Source organism: Barbus barbus (genome assembly GCF_936440315.1).
Source record: "Barbus barbus genome assembly, chromosome: 2".
Lineage (NCBI taxonomy): Eukaryota > Metazoa > Chordata > Actinopteri > Cypriniformes > Cyprinidae > Barbus > Barbus barbus.
Window position 1 is genome coordinate 8666124 of NC_136730.1, and position 20394 is coordinate 8686517.

A 20394-nucleotide genomic window follows, 5' to 3' on the forward strand; every position below is an offset into this window, starting at 1 on the left:
TTTCCAGCTCGAGTACAAATTTAAACTTAACGTGAGTACAGCGAAGAAAAGCAGAATGGACTTTAATGTAACTTTAAACCTCAAAACTTCAGCCAAGTGGAGAGTTAGGAAGGCAATTGTAACAGAGCGCCTTTCTTACTCTTTTATCCTCAGCCCCATTTGCCACAATAAGCCTGATTTGTATTATACCTCCATTTGGTCGGGAAGTCTTTGTGGATTGAAGTTAATCAGTCCAATTCGCTCCACTTATAGCTCATACGTATCTCTGTTGTACTGAATGTAATTTTAAAAGAACATCATTACGTTCATCTTGCTTTGTTAGAAAAGGAGAAAAGGAGCCGTTTTCATAAGAGCCTCTCTTTGAAAGAGTTTTCTTAGAAAAGACCACATTAACCTTCTCTTTTGTTGATGCTATATGAATAATGAGCTCTTTTAGGTTTTTAAATGCTTGGAATGGAGCATGGATGTGCATTTGGAAGCTGTTGTATTTTTATTTTTATTTTTATTTAATTTTTATAGTGGCAGGTGGACAAATTTAATTGCAGATGTTTACAACTATGGTGCAATAAAAGTATATAACATTGAGATGCAGAAGAGAAGCACTCTTGGAGAAGGTTAAAGTGAACAGGAAATCAAAATTGATTGTTTATTTTCTTATTGAACGTTCCTAGTCAAATTTTACCAATGAATTTAACAATTTCATATTTATCATTTTCTGCTCTGCTGTGAAGTCCTCTTAGGTTAACGATGGGTACCAGCAGTATTTAGTGCCAAACACCCTCTTTTCACGCTGTAAAAAAAAATTCTGTAAAATTTACGGTAAAAAAACGGCAGCTGTGGTTGCTGGAATTCTACTGTTAAAAAAAATGGGAACAACATTTTAGGTTTTACGGTTTCAAATTAAATTTACAGTTAAATACCGTATTTTCATTAACTGATATAATGTTAATATATCAACCTATTGAAGTACTGAAATCTGTTTTGTACCTTTTGAAATACACTGATAACCGCCAAATGCAGGTGGTGATGAGAAAGTCACATGATGAACCAAAGCCCATCACAAGCAGCCTTTAAATAACAACATATATAGAAGGTACAGTGTCATTCATCACGGTGAGACTCATTAAACTGAAATATGCAATAAACATTCATTTAACAACATCAGATGTAACATACAACCCTAATAAACATGACTGATAAGAACAAACTAAGAAGAAACATAGTTATTTCAAATAAAAAACATCAAATTCAAACAAAATTTTAAATGCAATGCAGGGAATTCTGGGAATGGCAGTTTAATTTTTTTTTTTCCCTGTGAATTTTACAGGAACTAACCGTTAACCATTTAACAGGTTTTTACTGTAGCATTTTCAGTTTTTACCGTTAAAATCACGGTCATTTTTTACAGTGCTCAATTCATGATAAATCACTTAATTTCCTACCATACCTGAATATCCTGTTTGGCTCTTAAAAAATATTACAGAGCTAAAATAAGTTGTGAATGACTATGAAAGAACATTTGCATTCAAAGTAAAATATATCACTCCAAAACAATTACTTTAATGCATCAAATTTAGTATTAAATATAGTTTAACGCAACATTAATTTTGTGATTACAGCAGGGTTTCTGCAGGTCTTAAAAAGTCTTAATTTGCCCTTCCATAAATTAAGGCCTTAAAAGTCTTATCTTCATAGTCAAGGCATTAAATCTTGCATGCACTACAAAAAAAAAAAATCTTCCTCTTCCTATTTTCCTCTATTTTTGTCTCGTTTTCCAATACAAATATCTAAACATCTTAAATCAAGATTAAAGAAGAACAAATATCTGTCAGTGGTAAATACAATCTTGTTTTTCCTTTGAATGAAGTAGATTTTTTCTGAGCCCATTAGCAGATATTTGTTCTCGTTTTAATCATAAACTCACTTCATTTTGATCAATTTCTCAGAAAACTACATTTCTTATGTCATTTGGCATCAGTCTTTATATGTATCCTAAGACTTTGGGGGAAAAAAAGCCAAAAATACCAAGGAATAGCATCATGCTTTTGCAGTGTCATCAGAAGGTACAAAAGTTATTTCCATTTATAGTTGGAAATAACTTTTTTTTTTCTCCATAAAATGAATCAAAGTACTTGAAATCTATAGGATGTTGTATTTTTAAACGTGAAAGTGTTGCTAATACAACTCAATGGGCTTCATAGACATTTACATTTAGAGAAAATATAGACGTATTATGTGCTCTTCAATTTATTCCTTAAATTTTCATTAATTTGTCTTAAAAAGGTTTACTGATATTAAACATGTCTTTTAACAAGAATAACTTTGTACAGCAAAAGAGCACAATATATGATTGGTTTCATTTTAATGGTATCTTCAGTAAACATGGTGCATGTGTCTCTAAAAGCAAATAGGGGCCCCTTAAAAACATGTCTGCTCTTTTACCTCCATGTATCCAATCGATCACAGTCCCATTGTTCTGAGAGGCTTAGGTCTGTGGTGAGATATTGCCCCACGAGTTCAAAGGTGCCTCGTAAATTGTGAGATCCTCAACAATTTATCTACAGATGCAACAGTTCAAAGAGGCCTCCACTAAATCTAGTTTAAGCTCAGCCTGATGGACTTGCCCACTGAATAACTGTCTCATTCCCTTTACTTATCTTTTCATTTACGGTAAAGACCAGTATGCACATTTTCAGCAGCACAGTGTTTTAACATCTGTTTTGGTGTTGTTTCATCATAATTTGAATGTTTTAGCAACACTTTTAGATTTATTTTGTACATTTGACAAATTTATATAGCTTTTTTGCACTCATAGTGAAGAGACTTGTGCAAGTAGGAAGCTTTAGTGTGAACATTGCCTTAAAGGGATCTGTGTGATCATAAATCAGCCTTTATTAGGTCAGGAGAACGAGGAACCCACTGATTTACAGTGAGGAAGTGACACTAATACCCATCAAAGCCTCTAAGGGGTCCAGATCTTGGAAATGGCCGCACAAGTAACTGCATTTGGTTCTCTTTCAGAGTCAGTTTTTAAGCCTGTGTTATTAGGTGTCATTCAGTATCTGAGTAAGTAAAAGTATACCAATAATACCAAGCAATGACAGACAGCTGTTCAGCTGTATTCAAAAAAAGCTGTAGTTTATTCGGTAACAAGCTGTCTTCTATCTCATATTGTACAGGTGCATCTCAATAAATTAGAATGTTGTGGAAAAGTTAATTTATTTCAGTAATTCAACTCAAATTGTGAAACTCGTGTATTAAATAAATTCAATGCACACAGACTGAAGTAGTTTAAGTTTAATTCTAATATTTTGAGATGCTGATTTTTGACTTTCATCAGCTGTAAGCTCCAATCATCAAAATTAAAACAAAAACTTTTGAAATGTTTTACTTTACATGCAATGAATCTAAATTATATGAAAGTTTCACTTTTTGAAATAACTTTAAAGAAAAAATTAACTTTTTCACAACATTCTATTTTATTGAGATGCACCTGTATACCATCAGAAAGTTGAATTAATTTTAATGAACTGCATCAGTTGGACATGAGTCCTTGTGTGGCGTTTTGGGTCTTGTTTTATGCCCAAATGTTCAGCTGCAGTTCATATACAAATTAGGGCATGTATAAATTATGCTCAGTAAAATAGGGAATATATTAATTGATTAGTTTTATCATATTTACATTACGTTTACATTTATGCATTTAGCAGACGCTTTTATCCAAAGCGACTTGCATTGCATTCAAGTTACAGTTTGTTTGTTTTTTTTTACATTTTATCAGCTCTTGCTTTCCCTGGGAATTTTTTTATAATTTTTTAGTTTTTTGTTTGTTATTATTTATTTATTTATTATTATTTTTATTTTTGCACCAGAAAAATGGTGCTAATTTTATTTTTAAAAATTTATTATAAATTGTCATATATTGTATTTCATTTTTGATTGATTTAGGCTCACATTTAACAAAAACCCACCAAATCACTCTCTCAGCAAATTAGAATACTTCATAAGACCAATAAAAAAACATTTTTAGTGAATTGCCTTCTGGAAAGTATGTTCATTTACTGTATATGTACTCAATACTTGGTAGGGGCTCCTTTTGCTTTAATTACTGCCTCAATTCGGCGTGGCATGGAGGTGATCAGTTTGTGGCACTGCTGAGGTGGTATGGAAGCCCAGGTTGCCTTCAGGTCATCTGTATTGTTGGGTCTGGTGTCTCTCATCTTCCTCTTGACAATACCCCATAGATTCTCTGTGGGGTTCAGGTCAGGTGAGTTTGCTGGCCAATCAAGCACAGTAACAGCATGGTCATTGAACCAGCTTTTGGTACCTTTGGCAGTGTGGGCAGGTGCCAAGTCCTGCTGGAAAATGAAATCAGCATCTCCATAAAGCTTGTCAGCAGAAGAAAGCATGAAGTGCTCTAAAATTTCCTGGTAGATGGCTGCGTTGACTGTGGACTTCAGAAAACACAGTGGACCAACACCAGCAGATGACATGGCAGCCCAAATCATCACTTACTGTGGAAACTTCACACTGGACTTCAAGCAACATGGATTCGGTGCCTCTCCACTCTTCCTCCAGACTCTGGGACCTTGATTACCAAATGAAATGCAAAATTTACTTTCATCTGAAAATAGGACTTTGGACCACTGAGCAACAGTCCAGTTCTTTTTCTCCACAGCCCAGGTAAGACGCTTCTGACGTCGTCTCTGGTTCAGAAGTGGCTTGGTAGCCCTTTTCCTGAAGATGTCTGAGCGTGGTGACTCTTGATGCACCGACTCCAGCTTCAGTGCACTCCTTGTGAAGCTCTCACAAGTGTTTGAATCGGCTTTGCTTGACAGTATTCTCAAGCTTGCAGTCATCCCTGTTGCTTGTGCACCTTGTCCTAGCCAAATTCTTCCTTCCAGTCAACTTTGCATTTAATATGCTTTGATACAGCACTCTGTAAACAGCCACACCTCTCAGTAATGACCCTCTGTGACTTACCCTCTTTGTGGAGGGCGTCAATGTTCGTCTTCTGGATCATTGCCAAGTCAGCAGTCTTCTCCATTATTGTGGTTTCAAAGAACAAGAGATACCCGGAATTTATACTGTAGAGATGGTCATTAATTGAAACTCAAATGTAAATATTCTAATATTTTGAGATGCTGATTTTTGACTTTCATCAGCTGTAAGCTCCAATCATCAAAATTAAAACAAAAACTTTTGAAATGTTTTACTTTACATGCAATGAATCTAAATTATATGAAAGTTTCACTTTTTGAAATAACTTTAAAGAAAAAATTAACTTTTTCACAACATTCTATTTTATTGAGATGCACCTGTATACCATCAGAAAGTTGAATTAATTTTAATGAACTGCATCAGTTGGACATGAGTCCTTGTGTGGCGTTTTGGGTCTTGTTTTATGCCCAAATGTTCAGCTGCAGTTCATATACAAATTAGGGCATGTATAAATTATGCTCAGTAAAATAGGGAATATATTAATTGATTAGTTTTATCATATTTACATTACGTTTACATTTATGCATTTAGCAGACGCTTTTATCCAAAGCGACTTGCATTGCATTCAAGTTACAGTTTGTTTGTTTTTTTTTACATTTTATCAGCTCTTGCTTTCCCTGGGAATTTTTTTATAATTTTTTAGTTTTTTGTTTGTTATTATTTATTTATTTATTATTATTTTTATTTTTGCACCAGAAAAATGGTGCTAATTTTATTTTTAAAAATTTATTATAAATTGTCATATATTGTATTTCATTTTTATTATTTATTTGTTTGTGATTACTCCATGTTGTCATTTATTTTTTACAACTGTTTTTATTTTTGAGCCAGAAAAATGTCACTGATTTTATTATTAATTATATTTGATATTTTTAAATATTGCCCCCTTAGGTAGCTTCATCGTGGATTTGTAATTATAAGACTGCAAAACCAATTTTGTGGCATGAAGATAAGCAATACTGTGCAAGGCTTTGTAAATGTGTTTTTGATGTCTGTATATTGGGAGATATCAAAAAGCAGAAAGTGCTGACTTCCCAAATAATCTCATGGTCATGGTTCTTGAGCACACAAAACTAGACTGCTTTGATATTGGTATTATTATTTTTAAGTTGGTGCTTTGCCTTCTTTCCTAGTCGGATCAGCCCAGTCCGGCCAGCTCCAGTTCCAGTTCAAGCTCCGGCTTTGGACGCGCACACAAGCGGCAAGGTAACCTTTCCACATACTGCCATTTGCCACATACTATTGCTTTTGGCTGGCTTGGTAAAAGCCTGACCTTATTATGGGTCAGTGTGTCAAGCCCCTTCTCTTACCAAGTACACTTTACCAAGATATTAGTTTATTTTACTAACATTAGAGAAATCTAACTGAGGATGTGTGTGTGCAATGCATCCTATTAGGATTAAAAATGTTGGCATATTACATTAAAGAAAGAAGTGCTTTTGTAGATGTTTGCCTTCCTTATTCACCTATAGTGTTGGGTCCTTTGCGGTCGGTGATCCCAGATTTGCACTCAGATGAAAACGAAGAAGATTCTGAAGAGGACGACGATAATGACATGGACTCGGACATGGAGCGACCGTTACACACGCAAATGACACATCGCCACCGCAGGTAAATATCTATGAAAAACTACCACGTAACCCTGGCCGCAGAAATTTTTTATTTTATTTTATATATCCATGCCAGCATACCATGCTGTGTAATTGATGTGAGGATACTTAGAAAGGGGTAACAAATGGTGAATATCTGTTTTGCAGGGTGAGTTTAAGTGACGGCAGTGACAGTGAAAATAGCTCTGCCTCTTCACCACTGCCCCATAATGACCCCCAACCTCTACTGAAAACCGCCAATAACCAGGTGAGCTGGGATCACCTTCTCAGGCATCCCATTCCTGTAGCTGTGATTTCACTCTTCCATATCAACTCTCGTGCTTATCAAGAGAATGAGGTGAAAATTATATGTGGAGGAAAAAGCAATTGAACTGTCAATAGACTATAGAGCTGTTAAAATGAGAAAATTCCTTTATATCTGGTTTGATGGTACAATTAAAATACATAGATGTGATATTATATATTATGGGTATGCACATTACCTGTCAAAGATTTGGGGCCAGTTAATTCTTTTTTTTAAGAAATAAATACTTTGATTCATCAAGGATGCATTAAATTGATCAAAAGTGGCAGTGAAGACATTTAGAATGCTACAGATTATTTCTATTTCAAATAAATGCTGTTCTCACATTCTATTCTTCAAAGAATACAGATAAAAATGTTCAATATTGAGCACATAACAAAATGTAAGAAATTTTGTTTGTTTTGAGGAGCAAATCAGCATATAAGAATGATTTCTGAGGGATCATGTGACACTAAAGACTGGAGTAATGGTGCTGAAAATCCAGCTTTATCATCACAGGAATGATTTACATTTTAAAATAAATTAAAATAGAAAAGTTATTTTAAATTGTCAAACTATTTCACGTTATTGATTTATTTACTCTATCTTTGATCAAATAAATTCAGCCTTGGTCAGGCGTCTTTCAAAAACATTTAAAAAAGTTTACCAACCCCAAACATTTTAATGCTAATATATTATATTATAATGTTATTAAAATATAATCAATTTTGCAGATACTCGAAGTGAAAAGTCCTATGAAACAAGCAAAGATGGACAAAAATAAAAACATTGATTGTGACAAGGTAAGCAGTCATTTTGTTAATACATGTGCTAAATTACATTAATATTGTATATGTCATATTTTTAAACATCATATAATCATCATCAGTTTTGTCTATGATTTTCCTGGAAATCAAACCCCTGGCATTGCTAGCAGCACTTTGCTGTTTGAGCTACAAGAACACTATAACCTATTTGGCCTGTTGTTGTAATATTAATGCATGCGAAAAAACATTTACATGTATTAATATTACAACATTGCAAGCACATTTTCATTTGCTTTTGTGCATTTAACAATTCATTCTGCCACTTGAGGTCAAAAAAAAGCAAAAACAGTTGAAACCACTGCAGTGCAGGACACCACGGCATTTTAGACATGCCATATTTAGTAAGAGTGTGATTGATCAATCTGAAACATGTCGTCTTTTTTATCGATTACATCTCCTTCTGCAGGCATACTTGGATGAGCTGGTTGAGCTTCATAGAAGACTAATGGCACTAAGGGAAAGGCACATATTACAGCAGGTAATAAATGAGGAGCATGTACTGTCAGAAGTCAGCTTTCCTAAATCACTCACCCCCACACAGACAGTTGCACGAAGAGACCTTTGCACCTGAGACACAGTGCTGTATTCCTTCAGCACGTAATGACCTTCATGAGGGAACATGAGAAGGGACACTTAAAAATTCCCTGTCGACGTCCAAAGAAGCTGAAATCACTGGGTGCTTTACCTATAAGTTTAGAAACCTGTAAAGTTTAAAGTTATTACCCACAGCATTAACATGTCAATGAATATCTGGCTGTGGTAAATCATACTGGTAACAGTAGGTTTTGTCTTCCTTCATGTGCTTGCCAAGTAAACTCTTTGCAGCCCATAATTCCTGTTCTTTGAGGCCTATTTGCTTTGACACAATGGAGAGTAATACTTCGCTAGTTCCAAGGATTTGCCGTGCCCTTCTGTTGCAAAGCCTGTGTTGGTGTAAGTCTGGAAGAGCTTCCAAATGAGGTCCAAACGGTGCAAACATGCATCTTAATCAAGCTAATTCTGCAGTTTTGTGAAATAATCCTCCTCCTTCGCAATAAGATATGGCATTGATTAATTTCCATGATTAGCCCTTAACGCAAACTGGAAAATTTGTTGATGTCATTGGCAAGCTTTATTCCTTGTTATCCGGCCACAAGAAATTGTTCTGTGAGGATCGTCTATAGAATATTTCCAAAATATAAAATGACGTACTTGATACAGGACGGCTGACTGACTGCGTGATGTAGCCTATTAGAATGCAACTATATGCTAAAATTCAGGATATGAGGGCAAAAAATGCCCCTGTATAACTTTTTATATTTACACATGATTTAGTTTAGCAGTATCTCCATATCGCCAATAAAACTTGTTCCAAACAAAGCCAGTTGTGCGTCTTCAAGCAGCACGCTTTGGTGTTTTATTACTGAATAAATCTACATTTTTGAACGAATCAAGTGAGCCAATGATTCAGTGACCCATTCATAAAGACTTTCTCTCATTCTCTTTGTTTCTGAATGAATCAGCCGTTTGAAGGAATTAGTGGAATGTATAACTCATTAAGACGGCGACTTGTCGCCACCTACTGGCGGTTTTAGTTTCATATTTAGAATATAATTTCACTTTTTTTATTCCATTATTTTCATAGCATTATTGATGCAGCCCAAAATAATGTGTGATTAATTTGCAATTAATTAATCGACACATCATATAATTAATTAGGTTACATATTTATTATTGTTGTTATTATTAATCATTTTATTTTTAATTACTTTATTGTAAACTTTTCATTTTTATCCATTGTCTTTTTATTGGTGCTGTCAAAATTAACGCATTAACACAGGCGATTAATTTTTTTCAATTTAACGCTTTAAAAAGATTTAACGCCGTTAACGCAGGGGTGAGGCTACGGTTGGTCACCCCACTCACAACTGCTGTTTCTGTCTCTTTTATCATGACAAGAACCATCGTTTATTAAACACAACGTGTTTATGACCACATGAATGAATGGATGCATTTATATAGCGCCTTATTGTGTATTGCTGTACACCCAAAGCGCTTTACAATCATGTGGGGGGGGTCTCTCCTCAACCACCACCAGTGTGCAGCATCCACTTGGATGATGCAACGGCAGCCACAGCACAACGCCGCCAGTGCGCTCACCACACACCAGCTACAGGTGGAGAGGAGAGAGAGTCATTGAGCCAACCAAGTGCATGGGGATTATTAGGAGGCCATGATAGGCCAGTAGAGGGAATTTGGCCAGGACACCGGGGTTACACCCCTACTCTTTACGAGAAGTGCCATGGGATTTTTCACATCAAACCGGAGACGTTTCAGACGCATGCTCCATCTTCACCTCAGCGCCAGGCACGAGTCAAGCGAGGGTGGAAATGATCCAGGGCTCGTAGTGCGTGCTCTTCCATTGCACGCACGAAGGTGCCGTTGCGCGCTGTAGCCTGTATCTTTTCATATCAAGTCACGAAAGAAACTACAAGCATGCAATGTCGTAGTTATGTCGTCAGTTAAGCCATGAAGTCACCAAAAAGGCAATTAAAGCTGCCTTAAAACAGTGTATGTATGAATGTATTTGTTATATGAGTCACACTTAAGAACATGTTTCTGAAATGCAAACTTTTCCAAACTGTCCTGGAGCATGCCAGCACTGTCTCCCTCACACCCGATTCAACTCATTCGAGACTCTAAGAACTGAAGTGAGTAAGAATAGGTAAAGAGATGCGTTTGTGTCATGTTCAGCAGCGGCAGCTCTTAAAGGGACGGCAGACAAAAAAAACCTAATAAGCAGCTGCTGTGATGTCTAATCAAAGATCAAACGAAAAGAGGAAATCAATAACTTTTGTAGCTTTAAGGATTCGTCTAAATTTAATTTAGAATTTAGTGTTTGATAAATTTATTCAATTTCTGTATGTTTCCTACTTGCTGAAGGGCACCGGTAAATAGATTTATGACATTTATTATAATGGGTTTATGTGAAGATTGTTTTAAATTCACTTAAATTAGAAGTTATTTGAAGCAGTCTAATAAATGTTAAAATTGATAGCTTTGTAACGTTGAATGGCTGATCAATGGTTAAATATTAGGGGAAAAACTATTTCATAGAGACATCAGAGTGATACTGGCCTTCAGTCATAAAGATGCCATTTTACAAATATTAAAGATATACTGTTTTTATGTTGTTTCTACATTAATTTGAAGATTAAATGTGAAATGATTGCAATGTAAAAGTATTTTTTTAAACTTTAATATTAGGTGGGATTAATCGCGATTAATTTCAGAAAAAAATTTGCGATTTAATTAGTCATTTTTTTTATCTATTGACAGCACTACTTTTTATATATATTTTTTTTTATATATTCTTTTTTAAATATTATATTGTTAAATTATATTGCCTTATATCAGCAGCAATGTTTACAATAGTTTGTTGTCTGCTTAAACTTCTTAAATTTTACACAAAAGCAGTACATCCACGGTTGTTTGTCCAGGCTACAGGCGTTCAAACGGCTGACTTCCATCTTCAATGTCATAATAGGCCTCTGGGTTTCCCTTTGTTTCTGGCCCAGGTTCAGGAGAAATGGAAGAAATATCTTCCATATGCAGCTTTTGCTTTGTAGTGTGAAACGGATCAGGTTTGGGTCCCATTACGGCCCAGTTTAATCCATGGGGCCACATGGATTAAACTGGGCCGTAATGGGACCCAAACCTGATCCGTTTCACACTACAAAGCAAAAGCTGCATATGGAAGATATTTCTTCTCTTCATAATCACCAATTCAGTCCCTCTTCTGAAGCAGCGAGGGCTGGAACCAATAACAGGCTGCATCTTCCTCATTACAATCAGACACAAGATATCGTGCAAACGGGGGCTTTTCACTGTCAATGGTGCTTTGTATACAATGTAAAGGCGAATGAAATTACCACGTTCTATATTAAGAAATGCTGCTTCTAAATGATTCATTTTGAATGCTGATATATTAAACTAGATTCTTATGTTCTCTGAAGAAAGTAAATCAAATGGTATCCTTTTTTCTTGCAGATTGTGAACCTCATTGAGGAAACGGGACACTTTCACATCACAAACACAACTTTTGACTTTGACCTCTGCTCTCTGGACAAAACCACAGTTCGGAAGCTGCAAAGCTACCTGGAGACTTCTGGATCGTCTTGAAGACTTGTGCAGCTGGCTGCAACGAGGAGGAAAATCACACCTCCCTTTTGAACTCCTTTTGTTTTTCTCCTATATTGAAACTTGTAAGGCAATGGAAAGGATCCACTTTCATTCCAGAGCTCCTCTCGTCTCTCGAAAGGCCTCAGAAATTGATAGCGTTATTACACGAGTCTGGAGATTCTTACGCTCCACCTGGTCTTCACCTAAAAAGCCTTGATAATCCGACATTGCCAAAAAATGTTCTTGCTCCAAAAAAAAAAAACATTTGTGTATATTGTATGAATGTTTGATAAGTTCTTTGTGACGAATGCATGTTTCAGCACTGCCTTACCACATTGTCTATTTATTGAGTATGTTTCAAGTGTGTGTGTGTGTAAGTGCAAATGATATTAAACTTGTGCAAGCACTTGGGAACATCATCTCATCGACAATGAAACATCTAACGTTCACTGTTTTTTTTTTTATGAACCATAAGCAATGTTTTTCATACTGTACATTATGTAAAATGAACGGTTTCAGATTATGCTGGACAGAGGAAGACTTTTAGCCCTATTAATTAATGAATTGCACATTATCTGCAAACTGTTTCCAAAATGTTGCCCTGTTAAATCATTCATAATATAATGAGTTTCAGTGTACCATTTGAAAGAAGTCAGGATCTTAAGCAAATCCAGTGACCTCTATCCCAAATGTTTCTTAAAGTTGTTTCAGTAGGAAAGTGTATTGTTGAATCTAATGTTATTTATTGTTTTTGGGGACCACAGTTCCCAAGGCTGTTCATTGGTTGTCCCCAAACCAGTGGGAGAAAGCCAAGTCTTCATTGTAGTTTGGGAGTTCTTTGTTAAACTGAGGAAATCAAGAAGTAATTGAAGTTTACTTTTCAGTTCCATTGTTTTTTGTTTTTAATTATATTATTTGATAGAGGCCAACATGAGCAGATTGTGCAGTTGAGCTGTAGCCCTCAAGCTCTGCTTTTTGCAAAAGCAACATCGTTCACTTTTCATTACCTTATGTTGAATCAGATGAGCCAGCCAGAAATATAGATACTTTGGGAGACACTGTGGTGGTGGTGGGGTTTAGAAAGGTTCAGACTGAATAATTGGCACTGTGTGAAGTGTTTTAATTTATCAGAGAAAAAAAATGAGATTTTTGTTTTTGCTGAATGAAAATCATGCCTTTTACACTTTATTGTTGTTTATTTCCCAGATTCATTTTCTCAGCCCAAAGAGCTTTTAGTTTAGTTATTATATAATGTTTATATGTGTATATAAACTTTATATGAGATGAAAAAAAAAAAGTGATTATCTTTCCTTTCTTGGAAGGCGCTGACCTGCTTCCAGTTGAAAGTTCTTGATCATAATATAAATTCAAAGAGTCATTGTGGATGTGTAGTTACTGACCAGTGAACGTTTTACCATTGATGTTAAAAATGCTTTTTGTTTTTGTTTAATGAATGGGAATAGCTGGTGAATATACAATCATCTGAATATCCCTTGTGCTGTGCTGAAAATCTTTTACCTAACAAGAATGACCAGACTTTTAAAATTTGCTTGTAAATCTCCATAATACAATATTGGATTCAATCTTGGATGCGGTTTAGTTTTTGAGTGAAAAAAGCATTATTTGTGGGTGGATAATTTTAGGATAACATGTTCGCTCTATATCTGAGCTTGTGCTCCAGTTTTTGAGTGAAGTATATGTTGAGTGAGGTGCATAAGTTCAGATCAGTGAGGCCTTCGATCAGTCAGTTCCACAAGGTAATATATAACTTGTGGTAATTGAAAGAAAAAAATGCTAAAAAGATTAAATCCAATATTTGGTCATTTTGGAAAATGTAAAAAATTATATGCAATTTTTTTAACCAAGAAAAGTGCAATAAGGTGGGGAAAAAAATGTAGTACAAAATGTATACATTTTGGATGGGAAGTTGTTCTACCATGTGTGAGCCAGTAAGTTTAAGTCTAATGCAATAACATTTTGCGGCAGAGGGGGAAAATCCTTAACATGTCAAGGCTGGAACACAACATAAGAATTAAACTTTAAAATAGATTAAAGTAAAATAATTTGGGCCCGTTTCATCATATAAATGAATAGCAATTTTTTGTCAATTAATCCTAGGAAAATTAAAGAACACTGTGATTTTCCTCCTACCTTCCTCCTTCCCTCGTGCAGAGTGCATTTTAAAGGGGTCATGAACTGAGAAATCATAATTCCCTTGATCTTTTGACATGCCCTATACGAGGTCATTGTACTATTAAAAAAAGATCCTGTACGTTTCAGAATTCAAAACTTTCTCAGTCTAAAAAAACGCTTATATTGAAGCCAATATGAAAAAAAACAGTTTGTGGAATGTGCCACTTTATAACGTAATAGTGTGGCTAAGCACTGCCTTCGCAGAAGAAGATCAACGCCTACTTCTACATCACTGCCTGTTTAGCCCCACCCATCAATTCACGCACGTAATGTAAATGAGGCAAACGTGGGTCTAGGCAGAAACCAAACCATAAAGATGGACAAAACAGGACAGAAAATAGCCTATTACTTCTAAAATATGTTGTTTTTTGATGTAAAAATCTTAACATTATAAATGCACCTCAGAGAACAGTAATAAAAAGAGGCAGTTCATGACTCATCATCCTAACATTTCTTAGGGTTTTTTTTCTCTGTAGATGTGTTGTCATCAAGTGATGGAATTTGAATCAATGGATTATCTGCAGTTGCTGTATCTTCACCATGTCGTTTGTTCAAGTCTTGGCAGTCTCATCAAAACCTTTTAAGAGTCCTTAGAGTGCATAAAAAACAACCGCATGTGGGGAAAAGTTCATGGTTTATTAATGCATTAGACTGCCTGGGGTCAAATCCCTGATTCTTTCTTATTGTGATGACAGGAAGAGTGTTTGCATGCGTTTTATGTTTGTTAATGTGGGTGGTCTAGCTATGAAATGAAAAGGTACTCCAATACAGTGATATTTCCTAAAGTAGCACAGTGTCAGTTGTAGCCTTTTAATACAAAAGGAGGCAATCTATCTTTGTAATATTGGGTTGTGGATTATAGATGTTTGCACGGCAGAAATCCAAAAATTCTGTTGATATAAGGTGGAGTCCTCAAAATGTACATTACAGCATGGGTTTAACAATAAGACACAGTAATAAAATTGTGCAAGTACTTTAGATTTGTATTTGGCATGCAAATATTTTATCTGGCATATTTTTATTTTTTTAGCAATATCATTTTGAATGTATCAAGGGAAAATGTACAAAGTTTTTAAAAAAAGCACAAAATTATCAGTTTTCTATTCTTTAAATATACGAAGCTAAAATTGCTTACATAGCTCAATATCTTATAATTCCTCATAATAGCTGGAAATTATAGTTACATAACTCGATACCAGATATTTGTTCATAAATGTGACCCATTATAATTGATGCCTCCAGGACTTTCATAAGCCATTCTTAAAACTTTTAAATAATAATTATGATAATGTATAATCTATGCCAACTTTACTATGATGACTAAATCAAATTTGCAGAATTCATAAGTTCACAGTTCCCTCAAGCTTTGGCTGCACACCATAAAGCCTCTAAAACAGACATTCCTTGTTTATAGCCGTGAAAACTGGCAAATTTGGAATTTAAAGCTGTTATTTGAGGAGTTCAGTGCCTCAAGTGTCTGACTGATTCAGGAAGAACCGGTTGGAGCTAATCGTGAATGACTGTACCGCTAAACTCAGACGCAGCTCTACAAAGCCTCTGTTGTTCAGTGATTCACAGAGTCTGAGGCTTACGCTTAAGCCACTTCACTTAGCACCATTCCACAGCATTCATGGGAGAGCAGCTGGCTGTAGATCCAGCATCCTGTGCTGAACACCAGCCAGTGGTTCCAAAGGCTTACGGGTTTGAGATGTGAGCAAACGTCAAACCTTTAACTTGCTTTATTGATAATTAATGAATGAGATGTTTGGAGGTTTCTAGAGTGCGAGTCATCTCCATTATGTGGTCAGTTTGTGAGTAAAGTCATCTCTAGAGGGACTAATGTGGAAAGCATGCAGCCCTTATCAGAAAAACATGATTCACACCAGTTATGGCGAATGTATAATAAGCCATGTATTTTGGTGCAAGAAATTCTGATTTTAAAATCTTAACTTTAACATAAGAATTCAGAGATGATTTGCTCATCAAGTTACTTATATTGATATATTCAAAAGTGCTATAGAAAAATTTGATTATTTGTATTGTTAGTAATGTGCTACATACATTCTTATTCTTCTAGATAGATAGAGAGATAGATGATAGATTGTGTTACTTTATATTTATGACATTTGACAAATAATAGTATAGAGCAAGAAATATTTTAAATGATTTTATCTTTTGACATTCTAATTTTTAAATTTGACATCTTTGATGCATTCAGCAATAATTTTAGTGGTCACTTTGTGCTTTGATGTCTCAGAATTACCTAAGTTCTAAATCTGCAAGAGAATTCAAATCAGTACCCTGATGTTGCATGACAAATTATTTGTTGGATCTACCAATGCAGAGTGAGCAAGTGGCCATGAGAACTACAGAAGAACTATAGACGTGTGTGAGAGAGAGATGGGGTGGGGGTTCTTTATAATCCATTTCATGCTGTCCCTCCCACCCAACACCTGTTCATTACTTCATAAATCTGAGCCATGAGCAATTAAAAGACTCACAGCAAGTGAGATACCAGAGCTTTGATGGGTTTGGGCACAAAAAAGTATGGGGGGAAAAAAATGTCCCAAGCGACATTTTGAGAGAGACAGCTTTTCTTTTGGCACCATCTGTTAACACACAGCAAAGTTATTATCGGATGCCGAAGAGTGAATCAGAGAGTTTTATGCGATTCGAAAAGTTTTTTTCAACTGTGGCTCCTTCAATTCCACCTCCTCAAATGCTGGAGATAAACACTGCTCACGGTCATGGAGATAGTCTCGCACGGTGGGTAGTCTGTCTGTGTTTGAGACATACCAGAAGGAAATCGTTGTGTCCCCTTCTTCTTTTCCTGAAGCCTTCTATATGACAAAGAACAAGAGGGAGGGAAAAAAAACTGCACTACTTTCTGGATCCTGGATTAATTTAAGCCATTTCACAGTGTTGGGTGGGGGTTCACAGTCAGGATGAGCAGCGGGACATCCTGTTTGAGCTTCCAAATACCATTTCCTCCTATAAAAACGAGGAGAGACTTTAGAAATCAGCTCACATAGTTGTACATTTGTCATCTTCCTGGTCCAAGTCCGAGGACCAGAGAAAAGATGCAGCAGAACGTTTGAAAGGAAGTTAAAATGGCATAAACTATGTCATCACAAGGAAAGGAAGGTGAAAAGTCCTAAAATTCAGGAATTTCCAGCTTTAAGTTCCGTTTCCATTTCAAAAGCCACAAACTGATTTATGCACCAGTGTTGTGTACAGTTCACATCTGAAATTCCCCAAACTTGAGATGAATTTCAATTACAGTAGCAAACACACTGATGTAAAAACAACTGGTGTAAAGAAAATCATCAGTCAGAAATTGCTAGAACATTTCACTATTAATTACAAAGACATGGCAATAATAACTAAAATTTAATTACTATTAAAATCAAAAATTATTATTAATCCAATTATTACACATATATACATACAATTGTGGGTCATGGAAGATCTGGGAACTTGACATTTAATTTCAGTTTATTCTTAATATACTATAGTCAACAGATAATAATTTTGATGATTTTGATTAATAAATTGTCTAAACAATGTTTTAGAGAAATACGTAAAAGATAAAAATGAAGGGCATTCAAAATGAGTTATTTATGTCCTACAATTCATTTTTTTGTGTGTGTTCTTTGAGTAATAATAATATTGAGTAGCAGCAAATACTTCTCATCGTTCAAATTCTGATGGAATATATTGATTAAAATTCCAATTCATCATTTCAAAGTGAGACAATTGTTAAATTCTGAATTCAAATTGTTAAATTAAGCATTAAAATGAGCTTGTTTATCTCTCTGCTTTGGAGAAATTCGCTGTAAAATTTTTAACTGAAGCCACATTCAAGCCTCATGATTACACTGGAACAAAACCAGAGCAAATATTTGTACATCTGTGTAATCTGTCGGCTCGCTCTGCATGATCGTCGTGTTTGGGAGTAAGTGGTTTAGGCGGGAAATTATTCGAGAGAGCCCCACCCCCCCAACTTCCTATTCTCTGAGTGATTTTGTCTAGCAAGCCTTTAATCCTCCATTGTGCGTGAATGTGCCCACAGTGACAATAATTCAAGGTCTCCTATCATGTTTTAGCTTAGTCATACCTGGGCCTCTTTTTCAGACGTCTGTTTGGTTTAACCTCTCTGAATTCTGGGTGGCAACTATGTCACTGGAAAGGCATACAAATTAGCTTTTTCAAAAAAATAAGATCGCGTTATGTAAAGAACAAAAGTAAGCAGACTTCAAAGTGATGGAGAAAAAGGGAGGGATGTGAAAAGGGGGACGTGTCTTCGTTTAGGCTCCTCATGAGAGGAACCGAATATGGGCATGTCGAGTGTTCCCACATGACCGGGTTTCCAGACGGCTGAGGATCTGATTATTATTTGGTTATTTATTTCTTTACGTATTTCAGCCCCCGGTGAGCCTCCGATGTGGGCCGGGACCCTTGGACTTGAGCCCAGTCCCAACCTGCTCTTTCATTGGGCCAGGGGGGCGCTTTGTTCTCCTTGATGGAAGTTGGGCGGGCCAGTGACCCGTGACCCTCAGCCGGCCCACCCGGCTGTGAGAGTGCGCAGACACTCTCCCTCGCACACTCACAAAGCTGCACTTGCTAAATCCTCCTCAAAGGAGGGGACGGGGGGCCCTGAGAGAATGACCAAAAAAAGCACTTGTACATAGACCCAATCTGGTTACGATGGGAAGTAGACGGCTTTCTTTCTTTCAAAAACGCTTCACAGATCTTGCGTATGTCTGCAGTCTTATTTGCTTTGGTTTACACGACCCCAACAAATAGTGACATAAAAACATTCATTACACTCGGACATCAAAAGAAAGAACTGACTGCAAACTGAAAGTAAACCAGACTTACTGTGCGTTCAGAATTGAATTGAGATTTTTTTTAAATTTCGAAAACTGAAATTCAAAGTCATGTAAATGCAAAAAGTGTCATTTTTAACTAGAAAAGAACAGTTTGTCAAAACAAACTTTAAATAATGGCTTTATAAGTTAAATGAAAAAAAAGTAGTTTGATGTTTAAATACATTTAAAGAGTCTTGAAGTTTAGGTTTTATAGGCCTTACAGACAGACAAACAAAATATTGTTTTTATAATAATATGTTAATCATTTTATGTATATATAATTACATTACCCTTTCAAAAGATACACCTTTGTACCATATTTTCCCCTAATGGATGCATATTAGTACCTCAAAGGTACATAATACCTCAAATGTATATATTAATACATAAATGGTACATTTATGGTACATAAATGGTTTGTTGAAAAAAAAAAAAAAAAATGTGAGGCATCAAAAGTGGCTGTTTTTACACTTGCTTACTGTTTACAATCCCATAACAGCAATCACAGTTATTAAATTACAGGACCAAAAGTTTGTTTCCAGTTCAATGATATTGAGTAGGCCGTTTTATTAGGAATTAATCTCAGTATGTGATTTGGAGGTAATTAAGCTCAAACCTGCACTACAGATGTTGCATATTGGCAGAAGTGCATTAGAATAATTTCATTATACATTTGGAGCGCCATTCGAATGAAGAAAGTGATAATTGCTCTATTTGCTTCTTTACAATATTAAAAAACAAGCTTCCTTCTTCATTTCAGGGCTCCAGAAGGAAAAATCTCTTCTTCTTTTTGGATCCCATTCAAAGCTTTTTCCCAGCAAGCTAACAAATGGCAGATCTCAAGCACTCTCTTCATTTCCACAGAGCAACAGATTTGACAGGAAAAAGCCAACCACTGCCAGTTACTCTTTTGGGCGGGCTTGCTTCCTAATGAATTGAGGACATCTGTGCTTCTAACCAGCGATGCATCAGATGAAAGTCTACCTTGCCACCAAATGGAAGCAATCATTTCTACTGGAATCCGCTGGAAGGTACAATAATGTAGATGTGATGCACTCTGTCTGTTGTAAGAGACAAGGGCAAAACTGACGGAGGATGTTTCAGTTAAGCCTGTTTGACATGAGCCATCGATCACTACAAGCACAACCGTGGCCTCACGATCGCTGGTGTAAACGTTCAGTTCAGTCTCATCTTCACCCTGACCGCGCTGATATATTTCATTACAAAGTTAAGCAAGAGCACAGATTAAAGGAGGAGTGCAGTGGGATTCCATCATGTCCAGGGTTGCAACCTCTTGTCCTAGATCAGATCCACACACAGCTACTAGAGTGAAATGGTTTGCCTTCAAATCAAAGTTGAACTAGTGCTATCATGGTGATCATTTCAAGACGAATTTATCTTAGGTATAAAGCAAGCAGTCATGTTACACAAACAAAAAGCAGGCTACA

General features: G+C 35.9%; 1 protein-coding gene across 1 annotated transcript in view; it reads left to right on the forward strand.

The window, feature by feature from the left end:
• Positions 1-14521, forward strand: part of mllt3 (MLLT3 super elongation complex subunit) — a 53104-nt gene extending 38583 nt beyond the window's left edge. The window contains exons 8-13 of the mRNA XM_079445692.1: positions 6135-6207; positions 6474-6612; positions 6759-6858; positions 7629-7697; positions 8128-8199; positions 11751-14521. Of these exons, the coding sequence (XP_079301818.1) occupies positions 6135-6207; positions 6474-6612; positions 6759-6858; positions 7629-7697; positions 8128-8199; positions 11751-11882 (585 nt within the window). The 3' untranslated portion in view covers positions 11883-14521. The remainder of the gene's footprint in view (positions 1-6134; positions 6208-6473; positions 6613-6758; positions 6859-7628; positions 7698-8127; positions 8200-11750) is intronic.
• The last annotated feature ends 5873 nt before the right edge of the window (positions 14522-20394 follow it).